Below are 21,313 nucleotides of genomic sequence, written 5' to 3'. Positions count from 1 at the left end.
AACCAGAGCCTGAATCCAACACAGATCCTCAACAATGGCTTATAATCTGAACACAGAGCTACCGAGAAACGCCGTCTGTAGACCGCGTCGACAACAAGCCGAGTTCGGTATCAAGGGTTAATGGAAATAATCAACAACTCCCAAAACAAAAACAAAAACGAAAACGAAAACGAAAACGACAACGAAAACGAGAACGAAAACGAAAACGAGAACGAAAACAAAAACGGGTCAAGTAGTAGTAGTAGTAATACCCGACGACCCGTTTTCTTGTACCGCAAGAAACTGGAAGAATCCGACATAAATCCAGGTCTGAATAGGCTGATGGTGAACAGAGAAGAAAAGATGTTGGAGTTTCTGACAGAGGAAGAAAGGAAAGATGTATTAACTCCCCGAGATCAAGAAGAGAAACCACGAGGGTTAGAGTTAACCGGGCTCGATCAAAACGGCAAGCTTTATAAGCTGTGTTACAAATTATGGGCAAGCTTGAACAAAACAGCTATTAACAAACAATGGAATAAACTCATCGCTCAGCACAACGCCAAGAAAGGCGATTGGGTCGAAGTCTGGGGTTATCGAGTCATCAACAATGAACATGAAAACGAAAACGGACCCCGTTTCGTTATCAACTTTCGAAAGAATGATCCGAACATACTTGACGATAGAGCAGCTGCTGGTTCAAGTAGCAGTAGTATTCTTACTTAGCCTTAATTAGATTCGGATATGCGGTTTGGTTTTTGTTTTCTGAATTTTTCGAGTTTAAGTTAATTAAGAGTTACTAATTTGTTAGGTTACGGGCTGTACCGGAAATGAGTTACCTCTTGCTTTTGTTTTCGGTCACGTATAGGTGGTGATGGTGTTGTCTTCCCATCGGTTATTGCATCATCTTGCTTAATAAAATTTATTGTTTGCTCGTTAAAAAAAAATAATAAAAAAAAAAAAAAAAAAAACCATCTTGCAATTTAGGATTTTTATTCAGCGGTTCGTTTCAATTTTTCCAATTTTCCGATTTAATCTTAGAAAAGCCATTTATTTAATTTTACATAATTATATCGAATTTTTACGATTCAAAATGTACATTATTTTTGTGTTAACAAATAAAATTTACCATCTTGATTGAAATAAATAAAAATATTATAAAACATAAATTAAATAAGATTATTTTTTTTTGTATAAAAAACATCAAACATAATATAATTAGAAGTCTCTTTTGGTTCTGAATTGGCATTGAGTCACAGCACAAAGCTGTTTTGCTTGTTCTTAGATCCGCAGCTGCAACTTCTTTCGATTTTAAAAAATATAAATATAAAAAAAAAATTAATAGTATATATAACATAAACTTAGTGATTGAATTAATATAAATATAAGAAATATAACATTCATACTTGTATCCACACCTCTAATTATTTACACAGAAAATCCCTCTGTTTGCCTTAGTACCACATCAAGATTGGATAAGTGATTTCAAACACTCTCTTGAATCCAAAATTTTCGTCGTACTCGTTTATTAACATTTTTTAACCCGCGAGATTGCTGCATTCACAATCTTGAAAATCTTGTGTCAAAATCATACAATAATTTTTTTATATCCAAATTAAAAAAAAATAGAAAGAAAAAAGACCCAATAAAGATTATAAGTATATATACCGGAAAAATTATCAAAACCGGACGAGTTGGGAAGAACGAATGATCTCATCTATGTGCCGATAAATCAAAAGATGAACCACAGGTAAACTGCTGATTCTTCATTATTGGATATACTATCCGAAACAATTGGAAAAAACAATAGTACCATATAAGGGAGAAGAATGATGCTTTTTATGTATAAAAGAAAGAAAGGTTAGGGTAACCCTACGAATACTTAATGGCATTTTGTAATTATTTTTTAATTATATTTTATTTTTTTCTTTACTAATTTTTTAACTATAAAAAGTTCAAAATCCGTGTAGAATCTTCTCATCATCAATCTCTTAAAAATAAAATAATTCATGTATGTATTATGTAAAGAAGAACATATGAGTTTATTTACAAATTAGAATTTCAAGACCATATATCAACATGCATGGACAGTAGCACTTTTTGGTACGTGAAAACAATGAGGCACTAATGAATGAATCCCGTGCGAAAATCTTGACGACAAGTGGCCGTGGTGGTGGTGGCGGCGGTGGTGGCGGTTGTGGTTTTTGATGTAGGGATGATTCAGAAGCATGTCGGCTGTCCACCTGGCAGTCGGATCCTTAACGAAGCACCTCTTGAGAAAATCTTGAGCATCTTTCGAAATCTTCTTGGTAGCCGGAATCTCCGGAATAGCATCGCTGCAACCAATCTTGAACATAACATCTTTAGCCGTCACGTGTTTGTCGAAAGTCCAAGGCGAATTCCCGGTCAACATATGTAGAACCGTGCACCCCAACGACCACACATCCGACTCCGGCACGTATATTTGCCTAGATATTGACTCCGGCGCCGCGTACAATACGGTCCCCCTGAAATCACCGTTGTTGCCCTCGTCGGCGAATCTCACACAGCTGCCAAAATCTGCAAGCTTTGCTTCTACTTCCCAATAATCTCCATCTTCATTGGTTTGTTTGAAAAGAAGGATGTTGTGTGGCTTTACATCGCAGTGGACGTACCCGAGTTTGTGGATGTGACACAGTGCGGTGAGAATTGACTTTGTGTAGCGGCTGACCATCTTCTCTGGCAGGGCTTTTCTTTCTCCTACTTTAGCGGTGGTGATACGGTCGATCAGGCAGCCACCAGATGCGTACTCCAGCAGAATATTGTAGAGTTGTTGGCCATTCTCGGTGGTGTAATCTTCACGAAAGCAGCGCAGAATTGACGCGCATCCATTGAATTTGTCGAGCAGATCCTTCTCCTTTGACAGAGATTTCGAATCTGATTCTTTCGCTGATTTTACTGCCATCAACGCCGGAAGGCCGCTGGCTTGTTGGTGGCGGCTGGTGCTTCTGGCGATGGATACAAACCCAAACGAACCTTCTCCCAATTTCTCTCCCCTCGTCCAGAACTCCATCTCTCTCTCCTCTTTTTCTTTCTCTCTCTCCCTCTCTTTTTCTCTTGTTTTGTGTTTTGATATATATATTTTGAGAATAATGTTGCATGGTGGTGATATATATAATGCACGGTAGATTAAAGAAGTAATTGTATAGGATAAGGATACAACAAAATTATGTTTACAATTTTCCATACATAAATAAAACCTGATTTGCTTCAAACATCTAAATTGACTATTAATTAAAGTTTTGATCAGCTTTAAAGATTTATATCGATCTTACACAAATGAGAAAAAGGAAAAACCCTAAAACTTTGAGAAAAAAATAATATTTATTTTCTAAGAAAATATATAGATGGTGGATTGGCTTACATTTCTAGAAAGAAGTGAGTGTCTATTGAAATTTTTAAATATTTCACCCCGATCCCTGTATTTTCATATTTTTACACTTAGATCGCTACCTCGTTTGATTTTAGGGCTGGGACTGTGTTCGTTTTTATCCACCAACCGACCCATTACCGACCATATTTTTAGGCGGATAATCAATTTTTAACTGACCCATTGGATCGGGTCGAAAATTTCAACCAACCTATCTATAATGGATCGGTTGGTGGTTTCTAATATTATCAAAAGTTGGTTGACCGATAATTATCGGTTATCCAGCTATACTATTAATTTTTTATTAAAAATATAAAATAAAAGCTGTGTTTTTTTAAGTGGTTATTGAAATTATCAAAATAATTAGTATTTTAAATTTTAAAACAATCAATAAAGGAAAAAAATTGACCTATATCTTCGACTAGTTTTTTTATGCCCAAGCTTAAACAAAAAGCCCACAAAACTCCATTTAATCTCTTGTGCATGTTTGAAATTACTTTGAATTTTCTAATTATATTTTTCATTAAATTGTTATTAATTATTTTAAACTGATAAATGATGATTGCACCGTGGCATTACGCAAAATGTGGATATTTTTACTCCAAAATTTGATTTGTTTCAAGTAAACTAGGTGGCGGGTATAAACCATCAACCTGTTAGAGTAGGTGACCAACAAGCCAACATGGCTGTGGTCTTTCGTATTTATTATTGTAATAAACGAACATTTATTCGTATTAATGAAAAAACACATTGGCATTCTATATCTTTGTCCCTTTGTCACAAGCATAGATATAGTCCTTACAGTTATTACAAGTACTAGTAATTGATCGTTAGGATCGTGAGATATTTACGTAAGTATTATAACTGTTAAACGTGTTCCTAGTCGAAGGGTTACGCCACCAATGAGGATATCGGCCTTTCCCATTAACAGACTAGCACTTAGTGTATGTGTACTGCATCTCATCAGTAAACGGTATTGTGATATCGGCATGCATAAGTGGGTGCTCGTAAGTTGACGAGTTCACTGAACTCCCTCACCCTAGAAATCTCTAAGTGGTTCCCAATAATCGAGTAGAGATATCTATGGTATAGTTGTACACCATTAGTCCTTATGACCTAGACATCACCGTGACTTCACTAGAGGACCAGCTGTATCGTGACCTGTCCCTGAGTTCCACCGAGGACCATCCCAAGGGCCAGTGTTCGTGCAGTCCGAAATCTAGTGGGAGGTCTGTGCATTGTAGTCGGGGATTCGATCGCTAGAATAGTCTTGGATGTCCTGTGTGTTCTGGAAGTTTGTAATCATTCTAAGTCTCTGGCCAGAGCTGACTAAGTGATGATTAGAGAATTCGATTCTCTAAGTCATGCACATAACGATTACAACACTTAGAACGATCGCACCGTCATTGAACATATAAAGAGGTCTCGACGAACCAATGCCTCTAGTTCAATCGGGACATATGTATCGAAGGGACCGTACTGTACGTTAACTATATCTGAAGGTTCTTGCAGGCACTTCATTTGTATATAGGGAATCATGACACGTAGTTGCTAGACGCCAATCTTGATTCGTTGGGTGATTAAGGTGAAACGAGTTTCATCTTAATCGTAACTCTAAGGGATGAGTTTTGACCACAAAGAGTTGTAGGCCCACGGCTAGCTTACACCTGAACCATCGAGGGTCACACTGCTCGTGCACATGAGATCTTTGAATAAACGGTCAGAGATAAAATAGTTTATCTTTGCATGATTGGAAGTCAATACGATTGGGTCCAACATTCGTAATTTGGAATTATGAATGAGAATAAGAAAAGGAAAAGAATAGGCGAACATTGTAGTGGACTTTCTAAATCGGGAAGTTTGCACTGAACTAGGGTTTCCACTTTTGGAAAGTTGGAAATTGAGAATTGGCACTCGTAATGACGAGGACTTTATAATGATTCCGAAAATGTAATCGTTGCAATTTTTCGGCCATTGAATTGAGAGAGACGAGCAAGTAAAAGTACTAGCGAACTTAAGCTGTTGGGCCCGGTCCAACTTAAGCCCGCTAGGGTTTTATGCAAGGCACTATAAATACAAGATTTATAGGTCTTGCACAAACACAACACGAAACCCTAACCCTAGCTGTCACTCTCTCTCTCTCTCGGCCACCCTCTCCCACGGGCACCACCGCCGTCGCCGTCGCCGCTTTGCCGGAATCGGCCATTCATTGGCCGATCACCTTCGGTATTCTTTTCCCTCTTTCTTTTCTTCCGTTATTTCTAACTATTACATGTCTAGTGCTACGTGTTTAGTAGATCGAAGTATACGAGGTGAAATCCGAGAGGAGGAATATCGAAGATCGAAGAATCGAGGAGCAGCACACGAGCCGGAGCCGCACGCAACCCCACGCGCCGCCCGAAGACCGCGCGTGAGTTACACGCGCCGCCGTGGCCGTAACACCGCTGCTGCCCCGGATTGTACGGATTGGTTTCCGTAGCAATCTCGTCTTGCTTAGTGCGCCTACCTCACGCTTCAAGAGGTAAACTCACGATTCATTGTTTTTGATTCGTATACGTTTAAATTAAATATGTATGTTCGTTCTTGTATGATTTTATGTGAATACATGAAATTGATTTATATGTTACAAGCATGTTATTTGATTTAAACGCGAGCATGCTAAATGATTTAAATTCGGTTAAATAATTGAGCATGTATGTCGTTTTAATTTTCGCTGGAAGCGCAAAGGTACGCAATTAATTGTTATAATTATCGGGCATGTGTTTATGTGTTTTAAAGTTGTTTAAATCGCATAAAATTTTTGTTTTCCGCTGCGTACACGTGCCCGAAACCCAACAGTGGTATCAGAGCTCGTTGCGCAATTAATTGCGTTCGTTATAATATGCTATGATTTTATGCATGTTCGATTTATTAAAGCAGTGATTGTTGTATTATGTAATTGGGAGTTTTCGTAAGTTTAAAATATTTTTGAAATATTGTTTAGAATTTTTCCAGCTTTAAAATTGTTTAAAATTGGAAAATCGGATCTGAAATTGTTTTTAAAACATCGATTTTTAATTGTTCGGATCGAACCGGTCGAAACGGCCGGTTCGATGGTTGTGTGCGATCCAATTGACCGAATCCAAGTGGATTCGGGTCGGTCAGACCGGTTCTCGGTCCGACTGACCCGGCCCACTGATTTGGGTCAACTGGACCGGGCATAACCAGACCGTTTCGGTCCGAACCGGTTCGCTGAAAATAAATAAAAAAAAAAAATTCCAGATTTCTAAAATTCAACTTAAAACAAATTGATTTTAATTTTTGGAAAATTATTTTCAATTAATCCCAATTAGATAATCGAGTCAACAATCATCTATTTTAGTAAATGGGTGTTAGATTAATTAAATTAATTTAAATTGTTAAATTGATTTCAATTAATAGAACACATATATAATATTGATTATAAGTTCAACTTAATTAGTAGTGCCTCAACATTATATGAATGATTTATGCTAGTTGAGGTTCTATAATTATTTTGAAAAACCCGATAATTAATTAATGTAATTAATTATGTAGTTAGGTCGTATGTTCCTCTTAGGACAATATGCGTTTCCATATACCTTTAGAGAACATAGATGTAGGAATCACATAGACTTATCCGAACCTTCTGATGAGATAAAACTTTTAATAAAAATCCCTCATTCTTAATCTAATTAAGAATCATTTCAAGCTATAAAGAAAAACCCAATCTGTTGAGTTATTTCTTTCCTTCTGCCAACGGTTGGATTATGTGTAGCCCTTCACTGTAGTGCAGTAAGCCGTGTTAGCGGGGAGTGCTATGGTAGAGTAAGCTGTAATTCAATTGACATAGCGATAAAGGTAGCCATAGAAAAGGGTTATGTTGGATTAACGTGGTCGGCTAGATTAACTAGGGACTGCATTAGTTTGGCATAATCAAGTTCTATGAGCATCTTTGATTGGTAGGTTAGACTTGACACATGACGATTTTGATATTCGCGAGATTAACTTAGGTCATTATCAAGTGTGAGGAAAATTAATTTAGGGTCATATTGTGGATATGATTGATTGTGATCTACCTTTGGGCAAATATAATCGGGCTAGATTAACTACGGGTTATATTTGTCTATTGGGCCTAAAGCCCGTTAAGAAAAATCAGTTTTCTCGTTTGTCTACTAGAGGGAAGTGGAATTCGATAAAATTAGTGGGAGAACAATTAAATAACATAAGACCAAACATTTAATTGTAACAATCATTTAACGCGAATCTCTAATAATCCTCTTCTCTATACCTCTCAGATAATCATGTCTAAGAATCCCATAATGTCAATCCTCGACAACAAACTCAATGGCCCTAATTACCTAGATTGGTTGCGTAGTCTTAAGCTTGTGCTAACCGTTGAGGGGCGTCTCTATGTTTTGAACGAGAGACTTCCCGCCACTATACCTGCCACAGCGACTGATGCTGAAAAGGAAACTTATGAAGCATGGAAGAAAGATGACACACATGCTAGGTGCTATATGATAGCCGCCATGGAGCCCGCGCTTGCGAGGAAATATGAGTCTCACATGCATGCTTTCGATATAAAGGCTCATCTCGATAGCATGTATAGTGAGAATATTAGGGCATCGAGGTACGCTGCTACAAAAGAGTTGATCACGGCGAGACTGCGCGAAGGGACTTCGGTCCATGAGCACTGTCTCAAAATGATCACTCTCCTTGAAAAGCTAGTGAATCTCGATGTCACCCTCCCGGCCGAGCTCTCTTTGGATTTGATCATGTTGTGTCTTCCTAGTTCATATGAATCGTTCATAGTGAACTTCAACATGAACAAACTAGATCCTCCTTGGATGAGTTAATGAACATGTTGGTCAGTTTCGAGTCCACCATTAAGAAAGAGAAGTCTGTTCTCATTGCTGCTACTTCTGGAAAGAAGAGTTCTTCCCAAAAGAAGAGAAAGGAAAGAGTTCCCTTCCCAAACAGCAAGTTCGAAGTGGGTGAAGGTAGTGGGGGCCCCAAGGAAAAGGTCAGCAAGCAAGTTGATGATGCTTGCCATCATTGTGGAAAGAAAGGACATTGGCGCCGTAACTGCAAGGCTTACCTAAAGCAGAAAAGTTCTGAAAAGGGTACGTATTTCATTGACGTAAATTTGTCTGTCAATTCTTCTTCTTGGGTATTGGATACGGGCTGTGGCTCACATTTGTGCAATGATTTGCAGCTAATTACAAGAAGTCGAAAGCTTAGAGCGGGTGAGACCTACCTAAGGATGGGGAATGGAGCAAGAGTTGCTGCTGAAGCCATTGGCACGATTTACTTGAATGTTTTGGATTCTAGTTTTCCTATTGTTTTGAACGATTGTTTATTTGTTCCGTCCCTCATTAGAAACCTTATTTATATTCATGTATTAGATATTGAAGGTTTTACTTTTGTTTTTGGAAATTCGATTTGCATTATACAAAAGAATGAGAATTTAATTTGCAAAGGACGACTATTAAACAACTTGTATGAACTAAATCCAAATGAAATACCCATTAATGTTATATCAGCAAAACGTAAGGAGATAGATCAAAACCCCGCACAACTTTGGCACGCTAGATTAGGTCATGTCTCTTTAAGAAGGATGAACGATTTTGTTAGTTAAAGATTGTTCTCTTTAGAGGACGTGAAATCATTACGAACTTATGAATCCTGCCTTAAAGGGAAAATGACCAAGTCACCCCACAAAGGGAAAATGGAACGAGCCGAGGGTCTTTTGGATTTGATCCATACAGACGTATGTGGTCCACTAAGTGTTAGTGCGAAGGGTGGATACAACTACTTCGCTACCTTTACCGACGATTACTCTAGGTATGGGTATGTGTACTTGATGAAGTACAAGTCTGAAACATTTGAAAACTTCAAAGATTTTAGACACGAAGTAGAAAAGCAACTCGGACGAAGTATTAAGAAGCTGCGATCCGATCGTGGTGGATAATACTTGAGCATCGAGTTCATTGACTATCTAAAAGAGAATGGAATACAATCTCAATGGACTCCACCTGGAACTCCTCAACTTAATGGATTATCCGAACGTCGGAATCGAACTTTATTGGATATGGTTCGATCAATGATGGGGTTCACGAACTTACCGGCATACTTGTGGGGTCATGCACTTCGCACTGCCGCGTATTTGCTGAATAGAGTTAACACCAAAGCAGTTAAATCCACACCTTATGAACTTTGGCATTCCCGGAAACCCAACTACAAACATATAAGGATATGGGGTTGTCCCGCTTATGTGAAGCGATTAGTGGGAGACAAGTTGGATAATAAATCCGACTTGTGCTATTTTGTGGGGTATCCCGAAGACTCAATGGGATACGAGTTCTACTATGTCAAGGAAGCAAAAATGTTTGTTTCGAGAAATGCCACCTTTTTGGAAAGGGAGTTTCTATCGTATAGAAAATGCAGCATGATAGAACTTGAAGTAGTTCAAGAACCACAAAGTGAAGTTCAAGCGCAAGAACAAGTAATCGAACCAATACAACAAACCACTAATATACCTCCTGAACCTGCGGTACGTAGATCCGAAAGAGTTCGGAAAATGCCGGATAGGTTATTTCTCCTCGAGAATGATGAAGATCATGTTGATCTTGGACAAGATCCAAGAACATACAATGAGGCCGTATCGGATGCGGACATGGGACATTGGCTAACTGCCATGAAATCCAAAATGGACTCCATGTACTCCAACAAGGTGTGGACCTTGGTAGATCCACCTAAGGGAATTGTTCCTATAGGCTGCAAGTGGATCTATAAGAAGAAAATTGGAGTGGATGGAAAGGTATTGACCTATAAAGCTAGATTGGTAGCAAAAGGATACACTCAAAGGCAAGGTGTTGACTATGAGGAAACTTTTTCGCCAGTCGCGATGCTGAAGTCCATTAGGATTTTGCTGGCCATGGCTGCGTGGTACGACTACGAGATATGGCAAATGGATGTGAAGACCGCCTTCCTTAATGGAGACATTGAGGAAGAAATTTACATGGCGCAGCCGGAAGGCTTCATATCTTCTGGAAGTGAGCAAAAGGTTTGCAAGCTCCAGCGATCCATTTATGGATTGAAACAAGCATCCCGTAGTTGGAACATTAGGTTCGACTCAACTATCAAAGAGTTTGATTTTGAGAAGAATCCGGAGGAACCTTGTGTATACAAGAAGGTTAGTGGGAGGGCAGTGATATTTTTAGTGCTTTACGTTGATGACATTCTACTCATTGGGAATGACGTAGGAATGTTGCAACAAACGAAAGCATGGTTGTCCACACGTTTCTCAATGAAGGATTTGGGAGAAGCATCTTATGTATTAGGAATACGCATCTATAGAGATAGAGCAAGAAAGATGCTTGGATTATCCCAAAGCCTGTACATAGACACCGTTATGAAACGGTTTAGCATGGAAGAATCGAAGAAAGGATTCTTGCCAATGTCCCATGGGGTTCGTCTCTCGAAATCTATGTGTCCTCAAACACCTAGTGAAATCGAGGAGATGAAAATGACGCCTTATGCTTCTGCCATATGAAGCATAATGTATGGCATGCTGTGTACGAGACCCGATATTGCGTATGCTGTGAGTGTCACAAGCAGATATCAGTCTAACCCCGGCCCGGCTCATTGGAAAGCCGTGAAAGATATCCTCAAGTACTTACGAAGGACTAAGGATATAATTTTGGTCTATGGGGGTACCGAATTGAAATTAGAGGGTTTTACCGACTCTAGTTTTCAATCGGATGTGGACGACTCAAAGTCGAATTCGGGATTTATATTCACGCTTAATGGTCGTGCCGTGTGTTGGAAGAGTTCCAAGCAAAGCACGACGGCCGATTCCACTACCGAAGCGGAATACATTGCAGCGTCCGAAGCTGCAAAAGAAGGGACTTGGATAAGGAAGTTCATCCAAGAGTTGGGTGTCATTCCTAATGCTAGTGATCCAGTACCGTTGTACTGTGATAACACTGGAGCCGTGGCGCAAGCTAAGGAGCCGCGATCTCATCAGAAGTCGAAGCATATTCTGAGGAGGTATCATGTGATCCGAGAGATCATTGATAGAGGTGAAGTTAAAGTGGAATGAGTCACCTCGGAAGAGAACGGTGCAGACCCCTTCACGAAGCCTTTACCGAGATCGGTCCATGAGAAACATCGAGAGTCGATGGGATTGCGATTCATGAGTAGTTGGCTTTAGGTCAAGTGGGAGATTATTAGAGTAGGTGACCAACAAGCCAGCATGTGGCTGTGGTCTTTCGTATTTATTATTGTAATAAACGAACCTTTATTCGTATTAATGATAAAACACATTGGCATTCTCACTACAAAAAAAGACACTTTTAGCAAGGAGAAAAATTGTCACAATAAGTGCCTAATTTGCCGCTAAAACTTATTGAAACAGAAGATTTGTTACCTTTTGTTTGTCCTGTAAAGCTCGACGCTAGAAGTTTAGGTGACAAATATTCTATATTCGTTACAAATGTATTGGTAACGACATATTGTTTGTTACAATATCACAATTTATGGTAACAATATTATCCTCACTAAAATTGTTTGGTGTCGTTACAAGAAATAAATTCGTTACCAATAGTCAAATTTGGAGAAATATTTTATATATATTTGTAATAATAATATTCGTTACAAATACCTTATGTGACAATTTGTTTCCTCACAAATTCTCATAATTTATTAAAAAAAATATATATTTTTGCTACCTATATAATTCTCACAAATACTATATAAATATGACCATAAATCCTTCATAATAAATTTAAATTCAAAATGAATATACATCAAAAGGCATAAACTGCAACACAATGAAATCTTGTAATAGGAGCTGAAGATTACTTGGTAACACTTTATAATCACAATCAAAACAAGAGATAATATTCTTTATTACAAAAAGAAACTTGTATCTTAATTATGGATAATTACATTCTTATACAAGCTTAAAATATAAAATACATCATGTTTTATTGTTTTTTTTAAAAGCACAATATATTGATCAAAACAAAAGCAATTTTCTGCAACATCATGTTGCAATATCCACCATTGTATCTATTCCAAAAACCTGCAGACACAAGTACAATTCGACTTTACAAGATTAATTTTAATGATACACATTAGATAAGGACATACATGGAAATTAAGAACTAATATCATGAGAATAGAACAAATATTTTTAAAAGCACTGATAAGAATTCAGAGGATGAGATTTAAGCAAGCAGTAAAGAAGCAATAACAATTTCAAGTAATAGCTAGCTAGCCTAGACAACATTCAACTTAGCATCTAAAGTTTAGACAACATTCATTTTGCTACCAATGTTGTTAGCATTTGATGTTATATACTAGTTATAAGGCTTTGTAAGCAACAGACACCTATATCAACTACATACGAGTATTATTGAGAAATTCTTAAACTAGTGTTATAGTTTTTTCAAGCATTGCAAATTCACCATATACGAAGTAATATATAGGTTAATCTTTTGAGTAATATGTACAAGTGATTAAATAGAGAAGATGATCCAAAACTAATATACCAAAAGCATTTTTTACTAGTTCTACCTTAAATTTTAGCTTTGCCAATTGCCATTCCGGCTTTGTCCAATCGCCGTTGCAGCTTTGCCCAATCGCCACTCCAGCTCTGCCCAATCGCCGTTGTTGTTGCTACTTCGCCCAAAATCCATCTTCACCAAGGCCTAAAGCAACAACTCAGCCAGCTGCACAAGTATTAATAGCATTCATTGGCATGGTAAATGGAATCATATGAATACAAGAATGAGACATAACTGTCACGATATTTCAAATAACCATATCACTGGAAATTTCCTACTGATTTCCCACCATGAGGTAAGCTCAAGCTCTTGAAATTCTTATTCCGCAAATTTTCCCGTGTTTTGTAAAAAAGTCCTAGACAAATTGTCTACATTCATTCATGCTGGAAATCTCATAACTCATCAATCAAAATAACACTATCACTATCTCTCATGAACATAAAACCTTATTCACCAACTCAACTTCATCTACATAATACAGAATAACATGGAAATAAATTTCAATCCCATCCTAAAAAAAAAAATAAAAAATAAAAAATAAAAACCTAATGCCCGTATTTATGCATATTTCGTGTACATAATGCCGGTATTTGTGCATATTTCGTGTACAACAAGAGAATATTTTAACAACAATATGGAACAAATGGAACACCTTAAATCCAATCAAAATTTTATTCAAGATTGGGAGATTGAAATCGAACAAAACAGAAGTAAAAATCACCTATAGTCTCGTCGTCGTCGCCGTAAATCGAAACCTCAAACTTGAAATAGGTAAAATTAAAAATTAAAGCTTTACCTTAATCGTATACTGTCGTCTTCCTCGCCTTCTTGAAGTTGCTTATCTCCATCGCCGTCGCCGTGAAGAAACCGCTTGTCTCCATCGCCGTCGCCGTGAAAAGCTGCTTGTCTTCAAGTGAAAAGCTTGAAGGAATCTGAGTACTACCCATACGGAGTCAGATCTAAAAGCCCTAGCGCATTTTGTCCTTATGTTTTCACAAGCTGCCGCTGCTTGTGCAATATATTTTGGGCAATTTGGCCCATTTGGCCCATTTCTATAATAGATTAATTATATTTAGTCAAAAAATTATTCTTTTAGAATATATTAATTTTTTGGTCTTTTACAACTTAAAGTGTCTCTACTACTATTATTTCTATTGCAATATCAATTGATAAAATGAATTTTGGTAATCTTCAAAATCAATATTTGATATTAAAAATTTTGCTAGGTGATATGAAAATTGATGTTTAAAATTGAAAAGTTCAACTATAAAAATAATTTAGACTAATAATTAATAATAACAAATATGCTTCAAATATATTTTTTATGTTGTTCATATATTTTGTAATAACAAATAAATTGGTGTTGATGATAGTTAATTACATATGATAACATAATAAAAATAAATATGTTTCTAGTAGAATTATTTTTATTAACAATTAATTGATCATCATAAAAATTAACAAAATTGTAAAAAAAAACATTTTGTAACAAAATTAAGTCAATTGATTTGTAACCTTCTAAAAATTAACAACATTCTAAAATGTATTTGTATATTTGAATAATTAATAACTATTTAAGGCAATTCCATTAAGTTATTGTAATAGATTCAAATTTGTCACAAAAAATAACAAGTTTTTATGACAATATTATCACATTTGTAACGATTGTTTACCTTTGTCACTAGAAAATATTCTTTCGTAACAAAAATAAAGTTTTTGTAACAATTTATTAGGTTGTCGCCAAATACTGGGTTTTTGGTAACGAAATTCTTCTTTTGGTAACGATTTTATAGTACTGTTACAAAACAATGACTTATTCGTGACAAAATTTATAAGTCGTTACCATATGCTACTTATTGTGACAAATTTTACAATTGTTACCATTGTTTCTGTAACACCCTCCATGTCGTTTATATAATTAAGAATAGTTTTTAGAAAAATGGACTTTATTAAAACCTTCGGATCCTATTTGATCCTTTAGAAAATAAGTTTGGAAATCGTCAAAGCATTTTTCTTTCTTCAAAACATAACCCACATTTGAAAGATATAATTTTCATAAAGAGTGCTACTTCAACATTGACGGGGTTTTAAAGCAATACTTGTAATACAGCGGAACACAAAATAACTTTATTTTACATACACCCCGGTTTAATAGACTAGATTCCTAAGGAGAGTACATTATAAAAACTTCTCAAATTAAAACACTTAAAGAGAAAGTGACTGATATAATCTTTGAAAATAGTCGGTTGGTATAAAAGCTCGTGATTCCTCGAACTCCGCTCCACCAGTTTCCATAACCGCTTCGAGAACCTCAACCTTGACATGGGCGACGAGTTTCCCCTGCTTAACGTATACTCACAAGGTGTACTCACATAAACAAAATGTTGTATTAACATGGGGATGCATCGACCAATTAGTTGTAGTACATATAGACATCAAGTCCCTATAGTCTGTATTAACATATATAACGCATAAATGCAATATGACGGGATACCTATCAGATTCATAACATGGTTATCGGTAATAGACGTCGATATTCTGAGCCCGTTTATTAATGGAAGCTATCCACTCTATAGTCTATAGTACCGTAGTTGGAATACCGGCCCCTCCGTATTTCCGTGTCTACTCGACCGATAGCCATTTAAGATTCTGACTTCCTATACTTACCATGCAATATCATAAATGACAAATCATATAAACAATTCAAAACGTATAAATAAACATAATCATACTTATGTCAATACAATTACTATAATGTGACGGTATCCCTAGCAGATTCATAACATGGTTATCGGTAATAGACGTCGATATTCTGAGCCTGTTTTGAGGGGAGCTACCCACTCTAGTCTATAGTACCGTAGTTGGAATACTGGCCCCTCGTATTCCCGTGTCTACTCGACCGATAACCATATTACGATTCTGACTTTCCTACACTTGACCATGCAGTACCATAAATGACACATCATTGGACTCCAATAATATAAGCATGTTAGATCGAACTTGCACTTAGCATAAAACACGTAACCATATAACACAACCAAATAGCTAACAAACATATTCAAACCATTTTCTCCCTTAGAGTTTCTTCTTCAAATAACTCACATAATCAATTCAAATTGCATAAATAAACATTCTTCTAATTCACATATATTATGCAACGTACACGTACCACATACAAGAGGTATCACATACAAGAGAAGGGGATTATCATATTATTTCATATAACCACTTTCATAATTATAACATACCAACGTGATTATCTTAAATGCAATTCATGCATTTTCTAGGTTATACATTTATGTTAACATATAAGCATACGATAATCATAATAGCACGTACGCATATAATATATGAAATCCAAATCCACATTTTCTATTTCAAAGAATTACAAGGAAATCTGGCAGATTCGGCACTTCAACTTTGGAAATTCATATCTCTTAAACCGTACATACAAGCATTATGAAATTTCCACAAAACCTCCACATGTATATGATTTATACCATGTTAAAACAGTTCAGTAAAATACTTATCCATGGGAGAGAAATAATTCATTTAGTACATTAACACCAGCAGAATTTCAGAACTGAGCATTCAACTTTAAAAATACCAATTAAATCATTCTTTCCACCAAACGCCATGAAACTCCTCTGAGAATCAGATTTGTAAGTCTATAATCATATCCAGTTAGAATCGCATGAATCGGAATAAGATAAAATATAATTTAACACATAAATCATAGATGACTCAGTAATCGTGCAGTTTTAGAAAACGATTCATAACTTGATCAATATAATTCCAAATTACGCATACCGTATATGAAAACGAAGCTAACAGAAATATCTATACGAACAATAAATTTCATAATTTTCAGAAAATAAATCATCGATGAAACATGCACTGGAATCTGAGGCTACGAATCTGGAAATCGAATTAGGGTTCATTGAAATCTATGTTTCATGACCTAGATCCCTAAATCCGATTCCTAAGCATATTAATCAATTAAATCACATAAACATCATCTTATCATTATCATTAATTCAGTAGAAGGACCAAAAGTCCTTACCTCTTTGAAGAAAATCGAATACAAGGAAGAAGAGGAAACCGAAGGATTCTCGGAGCTTTGGCTGAAGGCTTTTGGGGCTGAACTTGGAGCTATCCCCTGTCCGATCCTCTTGATGGTTTTGGGGAATTTTATAGGGAAATCAATACCATTAATTAGATGTCAAACCCCCCCCCAGAGAAGAAGGGGAAATTTTGATGAGTTTCATTGAGTCTTCGGGTGAAGCTGCCGTGGAATGAGAGGAAGAAGAGTCCAGACCAAAATCCTCGTTTCTTCTTTAAGAAGAAGAAGGAACCGCCGTAGGTAAATTGAGAAGGAAAGAGGAGGAATCTTCCTTGGCTTATACTAGGAAATTAGGAGGAAATTTCCCAAGGACTGTAATGCAATATCTAAAACCATTGGGGTCTTAATAGCAATTAATCAAATATTTGCTACTCAATGATTTCCTTAATCCTTTAGTACATGGCAACTTAATACGCATATATAGTACAGCACATATACGGCACATACACACACTACACACATAAGGCACACACATGGTATATATATACACAGCTCAAACAGATATATCTATACTCGTTAAATCATAAAACATTTAGGGATGAATTGCATAGATTAATTACTACATCATAACTCACGTAGCACAACATTCACATATATGTATCTACATTCATTAAACCATAAATCGTAAAACAATTAAAGATACATTGCATAGATTAATTATCATATCATAATTTTCATGAGACCATATAAATTATAATTAAGCATGTACATGAGAAACAAATCACTATAATCTAAATTTAATATCAATATTAGCATAGATTAATTATTCGTTTAAAGCACATAATTCATTTAATCACATAGATAGAGTTACTCAATTATCTAACCAAATCGAGTCGATCACATTAAATAAAATATTATAGATCACATAAGCAGTTAGGATGCAATAAACATCCACTAGATAATTCATGAAATGGAAATCATCGATTTACTCAATATAATTTCATATAATATGCTTATGAAAATGCGGGGCGTTACAGTTTCGTTATTTAAAAGCACTTTTTTTGTAGTGTCTATATCTTTGTCCCTTTGTCACAAGCATAGATATAGTCCTTACAGTTATTACAAGTACTAGTAATTGATCGTTAGGATCGTGAGATAATTACTTAAGTATTATAACTGTTAAACGTGTTCCTAGTCGAAGGGTTACGCCACCAATGAGGATATCGGCCTTTCCCATTAAGAGACTAGCACTTAGTGTATGTGTACTGCATCTCATCAGTAAACGGTATTGTGATATCGGCATGCATAAGTGGGTGCTCGTAAGTTGACGAGTTCACTGAACTCCCTCACCCTAGAAATCTCTAAGTGGTTCCCAATAATCGAGTAGAGATATCTATGGTATAGTTGTACACCATTAGTCCTTATGACCTAGACATCACCGTGACTTCACTAGAGGACCAGCTGTATCGTGACCTGTCCCTGAGTTCCACTGAGGACCATCCCAAGGGCCAGTGTTCGTGCAGTCCGAAATCTAGTGGGAGGTCTGTGCATTGTAGTCGGGGATTCGATCGCTAGAATAGTCTTGGATGTCCTGTGTGTTCTGAAAGTTTGTAATCATTCTAAGTCTCTGGCCAGAGCTGACTAAGTGATGATTAGAGAATTCGATTCTCTAAGTCATGCACATAACGATTACAACACTTAGAACGATCGCACCGTCATTGAACATATAAAGAGGTCTCGACGAACCAATGCCTCTAGTTCAATCGGGACATATGTATCGAAAGGACCGTACTGTACGTTAACTATATCTGAAGGTTCTTGCAGGCACTTCATTTGTATATAGGGAATCATGACACGTAGTTGCTAGACGTCAATCTTGATTCGTTGGGTGATTAAGGTGAAACGAGTTTCATCTTAATCGTAACTCTAAGGGACGAGTTTTGACCACAAAGAGTTGTGGGCCCACGGCTAGCTTACACCTGAACCATCGAGGGTCACACTGCTCGTGCACATGAGATCTTTGAATAAACGGTCAGAGATAAAATAGTTTATCTTTGCATGATTGGAAGTCAATACGATTGGGTCCAACATTCGTAATTTGGAATTACGAATGAGAATAAGAAAAGGAAAAGAATAGGCGAACATTGTAGTGGACTTTCTAAATCGGGAAGTTTCCAAATTTAGAAAGTGCACTGATCTAGGGTTTCCACTTTTGGAAAGTTGGAAATTGAGAATTGGCACTCGTAATGACGAGGACTTTATAATGATTCCGAAAATGTAATCGTTGCAATTTTTCGGTCATTTAATTGAGAGAGACGAGCAAGTAAAAGTACTAGCGAACTTAAGCTGTTAGGCCCGGTCCAACTTAAGCCCGCTAGGGTTTTATGCAAGGCACTATAAATACAAGATTTATAGGTCTTGCACAAACACAACACAAAACCCTAACCCTAGCCGTCACTCTCTCTCTCTCGGCCACCCTCTCCCACGGGCACCACCGCCGTCGCCTCGCCGCTTTGCCGTAATCGGCCATTCATTGGCCGATCACCTTCGGTATTCTTTTCCCTCTTTCTTTTCTTCTGTTATTTCTAACTATTACGTGTCTAGTGCCACGTGTTTAGTAGATCGAAGTATACGAGGTGAAATCCGAGAGGAGGAATATCGAAGATCAAAGAATCGAGGAGCAGCACACGAGCCGAAGCGACACGCAACCCCACGCGCCGCCCGAAGACCGCGCGTGAGTTACACGCGCCGCCGTGGCCGTAACACCGCTGCTGCCGCTCCATCGCTGCTGCCCCGGATTGTACGGATTGGTTTCCGTAGCAATCTCGTCTTGCTTAGTGCGCCTACCTCACGCTTCAAGAGGTAAACTCACGATTCATTGTTTTTGATTCGTATACGTTTAAATTAAATATGTATGTTCGTTCTTATATGATTTTATGTGAATACATGAAATTGATTTATATGTTACGAGCATGTTATTTGATTTAAACGCGAGCATGCTAAATGATTTAAATTCGGTTAAATAATTGAGCATGTATGTCGTTTTAATTTTCGCTGGAAGCGCAAAGGTACGCAATTAATTGTTATAATTATCGGGCATGTGTTTATGTGTTTTAAAGTTGTTTAAATCGCATAAAATTTTTGTTTTCCGCTGCGTACACGTGCCCGAAATTCAACACAACCGACCCATTCCGGAACCAAATATTCGGTTGCCAACCATCAACCGACCCACAAAGGTTGGGTCGGCAACGATTTTCAAATTTGAGCAAAATTGATTTGTCGGATGGGTCGGCTTTTAAGCTGGTAATCGACCGACTCAACCCAGTCCCAGCCCTATTTGATTTTACGGACACCGGCTCTACTTTAACATAAAAGTACCAAAAAGGAAAAATTAGATGCTACTGCTGGTCATTTACACCAAGTGATTGTTGATCGTAGATCGGCTTACATAATCTTACACACTCATATGTATGTGTGCTTAGTTGGAAGTTATTCAATCTATCTAAGATTAACACTTACCAAGTGTAAATAACCAGGTGAAGCATCTAACTTTGTACGAAATATGAACACAAAAAATGTTACACCTAACATTATAAAATACTTACTACACATCGACGTTCAATGTAAGTAATACTAAAAAATGGGCCTGGGGTAATTTTATCTAGGAAAAAGAACATCACACAGAAAGGGCTACTTGATTTTAGTTAAATGGGCCTTCGGGTAATTATATCTTTTGTATATACTATTATACATTTAATTTTGGAAAAAGTGGCATATTCGAAACTAAAATCAGATCGAAAATCGGAATTTCGGGAATTTTATGTACAATTCGGATTCCATTTCATTAAAAAAAAAATGGAATGATAAATCAATTATAAATTCGGATATTTTCGGATCAGATCGGTGAAATTCGGAAATTCTCAACCACGTGTCAATTACAAAACATTTAGGGCAAATTACGGCTACCCTTGAGGTATGGACAAATTACGAAACAATTCTCTTGTTTCGGTAATTACAGCCACCCCATCCTTTTAAATATTTTTACATAAAATTTATGTAATTCGGTTATTCACCGAACAAAATCGTATATTAAATTCGGTAACCGGTATGAAATGTTGGCGTACCGAAATTTCGGTTCGATTTCACCGATTCAATATCCCTAAATTTACCTCTAGAGGAGTATTTTCGTAAGATAATATATAGTTGAGGGGTGGTCGTAATTACCCAAACAGAACGGGGTTTTTCGAAATTGACCATAACTCAGGGGTGGCCGTAAGTCTCCCATACATTTAT

General features: G+C 36.9%; 1 protein-coding gene and 2 long non-coding RNA genes across 4 annotated transcripts; all 3 read right to left on the bottom strand.

Moving 5' to 3' along the window:
* Positions 1-1,970: 1,970 nt before the first annotated feature.
* LOC105969465 (mitogen-activated protein kinase kinase kinase 20) lies at positions 1,971-3,071 on the bottom strand. The gene has a single exon (XM_012994216.2). It carries the CDS (start codon positions 3,026-3,028, stop codon positions 2,051-2,053), a length of 978 nt encoding a protein of 325 aa, XP_012849670.2. The 5' UTR covers positions 3,029-3,071; the 3' UTR covers positions 1,971-2,050.
* A 9,175-nt stretch (positions 3,072-12,246) lies between these two features.
* LOC148772416 (uncharacterized) lies at positions 12,247-13,938 on the bottom strand. The gene is made up of 3 exons (XR_016030106.1): positions 13,754-13,938; positions 12,968-13,122; positions 12,247-12,473 (listed from the first exon to the last, which is right to left on the bottom strand). It is a non-coding gene; the product is annotated as an uncharacterized LOC148772416 (long non-coding RNA).
* Positions 13,939-15,042: 1,104 nt separating this feature from the next.
* LOC105955053 (uncharacterized) lies at positions 15,043-17,623 on the bottom strand. 2 transcript variants are annotated; one of them, XR_001172587.2, is made up of 2 exons: positions 17,021-17,623; positions 15,043-15,619 (listed from the first exon to the last, which is right to left on the bottom strand). It is a non-coding gene; the product is annotated as an uncharacterized LOC105955053 (long non-coding RNA). The 2 variants fall into 2 exon arrangements; XR_001172586.2 differs by having other exon boundaries at positions 15,043-15,614.
* Between the last annotated feature and the right edge of the window lie 3,690 nt (positions 17,624-21,313).

The sequence above is a fragment of the Erythranthe guttata genome, chromosome 2 (assembly GCF_056151865.1).
Source record: "Erythranthe guttata isolate IM_541 chromosome 2, IM_541, whole genome shotgun sequence".
In the NCBI taxonomy this organism is placed as follows: domain Eukaryota; kingdom Viridiplantae; phylum Streptophyta; class Magnoliopsida; order Lamiales; family Phrymaceae; genus Erythranthe; species Erythranthe guttata.
Note: the sequence above shows the minus strand (reverse complement) of the source record. Positions and strands in the feature narration are given on the sequence as shown.

Excerpts from the sequence above, each read along its gene's own strand:
- LOC105969465 (XM_012994216.2), bottom strand. The coding sequence starts at position 3,028 with ATGGAGTTCTGGACGAGGGGAGAGAAATTGGGAGAAGGTTCGTTTGGG.